The sequence below is a fragment of the Microchirus variegatus genome (assembly GCF_963457635.1).
Source record: "Microchirus variegatus genome assembly, chromosome: 18".
Classification (NCBI taxonomy): domain Eukaryota; kingdom Metazoa; phylum Chordata; class Actinopteri; order Pleuronectiformes; family Soleidae; genus Microchirus; species Microchirus variegatus.
Window position 1 is genome coordinate 23542391 of NC_139819.1, and position 7589 is coordinate 23549979.

General features: G+C 44.1%; 1 protein-coding gene across 1 annotated transcript; it reads right to left on the minus strand.

Annotated features, from left to right (window-relative positions):
* Nucleotides 1–372: 372 nt before the first annotated feature.
* On the minus strand, nucleotides 373–2448 carry kcnj2a (potassium inwardly rectifying channel subfamily J member 2a). Its single transcript, XM_083904797.1, has one exon. It carries the CDS (start codon nucleotides 2431–2433, stop codon nucleotides 1162–1164), a length of 1272 nt encoding a protein of 423 aa, XP_083760923.1. The 5' UTR covers nucleotides 2434–2448; the 3' UTR covers nucleotides 373–1161.
* Between the last annotated feature and the right edge of the window lie 5141 nt (nucleotides 2449–7589).

The following is a 7589-nucleotide window of genomic DNA, read 5'->3' on the forward strand; positions in this document are numbered from 1 at the left end:
CCAAACACCAGAATAAAATCTTTACTCGACTCCAGATTAAGGCTTTTGATGGAATTGGCTCAAGATAAAAAAAAAAATGTAATATTTTAAAAACTGTACACACGTTAAAAACTCTCTACACAAACATTCTAACTTCTCTGTACCAAATCTAATCAGGTGTTTTTTTAAGAAACACGCATCTATGATAATAATAATAATTATAATTAAAATAATACTCTTTGGCATTTTTACTCAACCGCAAAAAGAAATTAGAAGCAACATCTTAGCAGCACTTTTAAGAACATTCAGATTCTCTAACTTTTTATTAAAGTAACCGTTTCTGACGTCCGTCAAAAGAACAGTCTGAAAAATGTTCTAAAACCCGGGGTCGGAAAAGATTCTCCGAAAAGGACATCTCGGAGGATTGTCTGGATCGCTCAGGTGAGTGGGCGGAGCCTGGGCCGAGCATGCAGGAGGCGGGGACGCTCAAATTATTCAAAGATTTTTTGGGTGGCGACGTTACCGCAACTGTAAGGCCTGTTAGCATCTCGCAACTCCTTGTGCAAACAAGCGGTCGGCGCGCAGCATAGCTAACGAAAATCTTTTCCAAAAACGTGCGTAGCTTTCACAGTTTGCAAAGATGCGAAGGATATATATATCTGCCTTCATGTGGGCGGAGTCTAAGAGAAGCGTCACGTACAATTATCTGAAACGTGTCTGGACGTCAGTGCAGTTCTGAAAGCAGCTAAAGTTTTTGGTGCAGTTGTTGTCCGACGTGAGGCCGGCTCGTGGACAAATACTCCACCTGTACCTTCTTTGCTCCAGAGTCTACGTTTTGTGTACGATGATTTGGTATCAAAACAAAAGGGTTATTGGATTAAAAAACAATTTTCTAGCAGCAAACATTTTCTATAAAAACACAAACACTGTTGTCACAGGACAGATGCCGGCAAGTCCGCGACTTCTCGCCCGCGGTCGTCACTCAGTCACCAGACGCTGAACACATTCACCGAACTCGGTGATGTTCCGACTTCATCTGGCATACAAAGTCTTAAAGCTTTGCCGCCTCCCACAGCAGTACCGTTGGGCGTGTCCTCTGCTCGAGGCCCAGCTCGGCTCTTTGTGCCTTTTTCTTTGGGACCAGAGAACTTTCTCAGGTGAAGGTCTGAGGTCTTGTTTCAGTCATATTTCTGACTCTCGTCTCAGAGGCCTCGGCACTAAGGCCTGGCCGTGCTCGCTCTCGGAGATGTTGTCCGTCTGGGTGCCGTCGGGTCCGACGCTGCCCCCGTTCCCCTCATCCGTGTCCTCCTTGTTCTCCAGCGCCATCTCGTTCTCGTAGCAGAAGGAGTTGGAGTTGGAGAGGATGTACTTGTTCTCGGCGAGGTCTCTGGCGCTGCACAGCGGCGTGCTCGGCACCGCGTACGTCTTGTGGAAGCGGGAGTAGTCCACCTTGTAGTAGCTCTTCTCCTCGAAGAGCACGGGCTCGAACCGGTGGCCCCACAGGACCTCGCCGGCCACGTAGGAGCTGCGGCACTGCGTGGTCATGGCCGTGGCCTCCACCATGCCCTCCAGGATGACCACGATCTCAAACTGCGAGTTCTCCAGGTCCTGTTTGCTCATGTTGTAGAAGGGGCTGTCCTCGTCGATCTGGTGGACAATGGTGACCGGCGTGACCAGGAAGATGCGGTCGACGCCGCTGTCGAAGCCGACGTCTATGTCCATCTGGTCGAGGGGGATGTACTCGCCCTCCGCCGTTGTGTGGGACTTCAGAAGCTGCGCCCGCACGTGAGCCTCCACCAGGTGGCTTTTCCTTAAATTGCCCACGCGCCACATCAGACACAGTTTGTTGTCCCTCATGGCCACTGTAGCGTTGTGGCTGAAAACCAAAGTCTCGTTCCTCTTCTTGGGTTTCGCCATCTTGGCCATGACGGCGCCGATGATGAACGCGTCGATGATGCAGCCCACGATGCTCTGGAAGACCACCATGAACACGGCGACGGGACACTCGTCCGTCACGTATCTGTAGCCGTAGCCGATGGTGGTTTGCGTCTCCACGGAGAACAGGAAGGCGGCGGCGAAGTTGCTTACGTTGGAGACGCACTTGGGTCCGTCGCTGTCCAGGTCGCCGTGGAAGATGGCCACCAGCCAGAAGATGCAGCCGAAGAAGAGCCAGGAGAGCAGGAAGGCCAGGCAGAAGATGAGGAACATCCACCTCCAGCGGATGTCCACGCAAGTGGTGAAGATGTCGGCCAGGTATCGCTGGCCTTTCTCACTGACGTTGAAGAACTGCACGTTGCAGTGTCCGTCCTTCTTGACGAACCGGCTCCGCGGCTGGTGCCTGGTGTGCACCTTGCCGCTCTTGCCGTAGCCGTTTGGCGCCGCCATGGTGGCGAGCTTCATGCCGTCCTCCTCTGATGACACAATGCTGTAGCGGCTAGCTCGCACGCTTCCCATCACCTCAGTGTGCGAGGGCTGTGCAGCTGCAGCTCTGGAGAACGGTCCCAGTTTGTGGAACAAGCGTCGGAGAAGCAGTTTTGAAACTCTGCTCGGGGACAAACCGGGAGACGGAATGGTGACGACGGACGAGGCTCGCAGAGGGAACGCCTCTTCAGCCTCTTCAGCCTCACTGCGACAAAGACCACGTGCTCCGACCGGACGTCATCAAGGTCGTCTGCTGCTGAGACAAAAGGAAAACCCGGTTAGGAAAACCAATCGCACACAGAAAGGGATCGGGCTACGCGGTCGATCGCAACGTTTATGGACCACAATCGTGGAGAAAATAACGCAGACAAATCGCACAAATTCTCTCCTGAAGCGGTTTAATGAAGAAACGTGAAGTTAAAGATTAACGGTTAGAGCTGCAACTAACGATTATTTTCGTTGTCGATTATTTTCTCGATTAATCGATGAATCGTTTGGTTCAGTTCATGTTCATGTTAAAAAAACGTTGATCAGTGTTTGTCAAAGCTGGAAATGACGATGTTCTTGAACGTCTCGTTTTGTTCACAAACCAAAATGATTCAGTTTGAGTCTGAAACGATCAGAAATCTGGTTTTAATCACGAAAAAAAGCTTCAAACCGATTAATCGATTATCAAAATAGTTTAGCGATTCATTTAGTAATCGATTAATAATTGATTCGACGATGAATAACAATCTATTCACAGATTGACTGATAAAAGTTCATCGTCATCCACGAGCGTAAAATTTGACATTTGTGCGGCTTAACATTGTTAACTTTGTTCAGTGTGTGTGTGTGTGTGGCAGAATGTACATTTTCTGAGGAACTGGTTAAAAGTTTAGATTCTGCTAAAGTTAGGGTTAGTCATACGCTTGTTATGGTTAGTGATGATGTGTGTGTGTGTGTGTGTGTGTGTGTGTTGTGCAGAAGCTGAACATCTTGTTGACTCTCTCTCTCTCTCTCGCTCGTCCGTCGGGATTATCTCGTCCCCGCTGAGATTAGCACATTTTCCTCAGAGGATTCTCCGTCGCTTCATTAGATTTTTGTCGCCGCGGCAACAAGCACCTGAATCCACCTGCTGACTCTCTTCTTCTTCTTCTTCTTCTTCTGTTTTGATTGTTGAAAGTTTTGGTTTGTTTGATTGTGAGTTTTCTCACTGTTACCCAGAGTTTGACACTAAAACGGTTCATTTTTAACTTTCATCAGAGTTTATTTCACACGTTTACATCTGAAAAGAGACAGTGAAAGTGATTTATGAGATAAATCCTCATTGTATCCTCTCCTCCACACATTTACACATTTGTAAAAATTAAATATGATCAAGTTTAATGATACGAGATGTTCTTATTATCATTCATAATATTTAATATATTACATTTCAAAATGATTGTTTTAAGTCGAATTATTTAAATATCTACGTCCTAATGATGGATTTATACAAATGTTGTTTTTATTCTATAATCTGTGCTAATTATAAAATATTTGCACAATGGAAACAATTTAATGTTTAAAGTCACAACTTTGTTTTCTAATTAAGTTCTATTTCTATATTGTTATATATAATCATTATTATCTCATGTGATGATTGAATTATTGATAAAACACTGATCCGTCGCTGCAGATCAATACTTTTATAGAACTTTAACCTCTTCATCAAATAAAAACGTCATTTCCAGGTTAGATCGACATTAAACTTTTGACGAATGAAGAAAATAATCTTTATTTTTTTACAATTTTTAACAACAGAATTCAGACAATTTTTAGTTTTTAGTGTCAAATTCAGATTATCGTCACAGTATCTGAGCGAATTATCGCGATATGATGATTTCAGGGAAAACAGCGAGGGAAAAAAAAACGCCCGCGCGACAAATGTTAACAGGTGCTGACGCAATCACACACACACACACACACACACACACACTGACGATGATGAAGATGTATGTACCTGTTGTTGCTCAGTGAAGGAAACATGAAGACTGATGATGAAGATTAAATATAATCCAGAATCTGCTCGAGGCTGCGCGTGACTCCGACTCTTCCTCTTGTCCTCGCGCTGTTCGTGCCGTTTTGAACCGAGCAGGGTGGCGCGTGGCTCCGCTCTTCTTCATGTGTTTCTCACTCACTTCAACTTCAGCGCTTTTAAACGGCACGCACCGGCACGGCCCCGCCCCCCGGCCCGCGCCGGGCCAATGGAGCGCGCGCGCGCGCACTGAGAATCTGTGTGTGTGTGTGTGTGTGTGAGTTCTTGTATGTGTGTCCTTGTGAGGACACACATACAAGTTTTTTTTTTATCAGGTTTAGACCTGGTTTCAGGGTCAAATTTAGAATCAGGTTAAGACCTGGTTTTAAGGTTAGATTTAGAATCGAGTTTAGCTTTAGACCGGGTTTCAGGGTTTAATTTAGTACCAGGTTAAGGCCTGGTTATAGGGTTAGATTTAGTACCAGGCTTAGACCTGGTTTTAGGGTTTAATTTAGTATCAGGTTTAGACCTGGTTTCTGATTTAAATTTAGTATCAGGTTCAGGTCAGGCTTAAACCTGGTTATAGGGTTAGATTTAGTATCAGGCTTAGACCTGGTTTTAAGGTTAGATTTAGTATCGGGTTCAGCTTTAGACCTGGTTTCAGGGTTAGATTTAGTACCAGGTTTAGACCTGGTTTCAGGGTTTAATTTAGTACCAGGCTTAGACCTGGTTATAGGGTTAGATTTAGTACCAGGTTTAGACCTGGTTTTAGGGTTTAATTTAGTATCAGGTTTAGACCTGGTTTCTGATTTAAATTTAGTATCAGGTTCAGGTCAGGCTTAGACCTGGTTATAGGGTTAGATTTAGTATCAGGTTTAGACCTGGTTTTAGGGTTTAATTTAGTATCAGGTTCAGGTCAGGCTTAGATCTGGTTTATAGGGTTAGATTTAGTATCAGGTTTAGTTTTGGGGTTGAGACCTGGTTTTGGGTTTAAATCTAGTATCAGGTTCAGGTTTAGGTTGAGGGTTTGGATTAAAAGATAAGAAGTGTGTGAATACATTATGGTCTGTGTGGACCAGTAGTCCTCATAGAGAACAAAACCTGGTCCTGGTCCTAATGAGGCAGAACATTATTATTATTATTGAGAATTGGTCAAGTTTAGGCCTTAGATTTGAATTATGGTGAGTTAAGTTTAGGTTTAGGTTAGTTTAGTTTAGGTTAAGTTTAGGTGAAGACAGAGGTTCTCAAAGACGGGGTGGGGACCCACAGATGTGTCGCAGTAACCTTTATTTTGGGTCCTCAAACTAATGAGCAGAATCTTTTTTTTATCTTTATATGTTTAAAACATGACAAGCAGACTGTTGTAATGAATGAATGAATGAATGAATGAATGATCTGGAGTTGACTGTTTTAAAATCCTATGAGGTGTTACGTATAGGGCTTTAAGTGAATCCTACATTGTGATATAAATGTATACGATAGCAGTTTTGATCGTTTTATTTGGATCACGATACTTAGCATCTTTTAAATGAACGGAAAACTTCAGCCAACACTGGGTTAATGTTCAGGTGTGTGTGTGTGTGTGTGTGTGTGTGTGTGTGTGTGTGTGTGTGTTAACATGGTTACGAGGAAGTGGTGAAGGTCAATTTCACTCTAATTGGCCGATGACATTTTGCTCAAATTAGACACGAGAAAGGGAAGCAAAACACAAGTGACATAAACAAAAATAAATGAAATAAAATCATTATTTTTACCTCACACATCTGGATCACATTAGTAGCACAGCAGACACATACACACACACATGCTCCCTCCAGTGGAGACACAAGGAACAACACATTTTCATCACCAGCTGATGAACATCAGTTTTTTTAGTCTACGATATCTTTAAAAACACGTTCACGTCTTCACTGTTAGACAGACTTTATAAACCACTCACTCTCACACACCAAAGTCCATAGGGAAAACCAGTGATTTTAGCTCACAGGGACACAGGAGCTGCTGGTCCTCTGCTGCCTCGTGTGGTCACTTTGTGTCACTGAGTAAAGTCTAAATTAAATATTTTAAAAGCCGAATTCACTAAAATCAGTCATTGTAAGTTAGTGATGGAGGCAGCAGTGGATCAACAACTCCTGTGAACTCCTGTGTGCTGTGATGTTAAAATCACTGGTTTACTCTATGGACTTTGGTGTGGGAGAGTGAGTGACTTTGGTGTGGGAGAGTGAGTGAGTGAGTGAGTGACTTTGGTGTGGGAGAGTGAGTGACTTTGGTGTGTGAGAGTGAGTGACTTTGGTGTGGGAGAGTGAGTGACTTTGGTATGAGAGAGTGAGTGACTTTGGTGTGGGAGAGTGAGTGACTTTGGTGAGGGAGAGTGAGTGACTTTGGTGAGGGAGAGTGAGTGACTTTGGTGTGTGAGAGTGAGTGGACTTTGGTGTGGGAGAGTGAGTGACTTTGGTGTGTGAGAGTGAGTGACTTTGGTGTGGGAGAGTGAGTGACTTTGGTGAGGGAGAGTGAGTGACTTTGGTGTGGGAGAGTGAGTGACTTTGGTGAGGGAGAGTGAGTGACTTTGGTGAGGGAGAGTGAGTGACTTTGGTGTGGGAGAGTGAGTGACTTTGGTGAGGGAGAGTGAGTGACTTTGGTGAGGGAGAGTGAGTGGACTTTGGTGTGGGAGAGTGAGTGGACTTTGGTGTGGGAGAGTGAGTGACTGGTGTGGGAGAGTGAGTGACTTTGGTGTGGGAGAGTGAGTGGTTTACAAACTTCAGTTTCCTGCAGATGAAGAAAACTTAAACATAAACAGACGTCAGTTTTATCACATTAATCTTTTGTTAAGAGGCTAAAATAAGTTTTCCCTGTCGTCACCCATAGCCTGTTGTGATCTCAGCAGCAGGGGGCGCTGAGATGTAAAATAAACCAGATGAATTAAAGATTTCTATACCTTTTACGATGACTCGGATGATTTTACTTTACAGAACAGAAGATAGTGAATATAATAATGTAGTTTTACATGTATCTTTGCTCCTGATAATACTTTAATAATATTTTATGGTGTTTTTTCCATATATTATAATACATTTAATCTGTATTGGTCAGTTCAGCTGATGCTAACTCTGCTGTGGCTGTAAAAAGAAGTGTTTTTAAAGGTAAAGTCGCATGTTGTGTTTCCACCTGCTGGTTTTCTCTGATACCAGTT

Bases quoted from the DNA above. Each gene is read 5' to 3' on its own strand.
- kcnj2a (XM_083904797.1), bottom strand. From the start codon at position 2,433: ATGGGAAGCGTGCGAGCTAGCCGCTACAGCATTGTGTCATCAGAGGAG.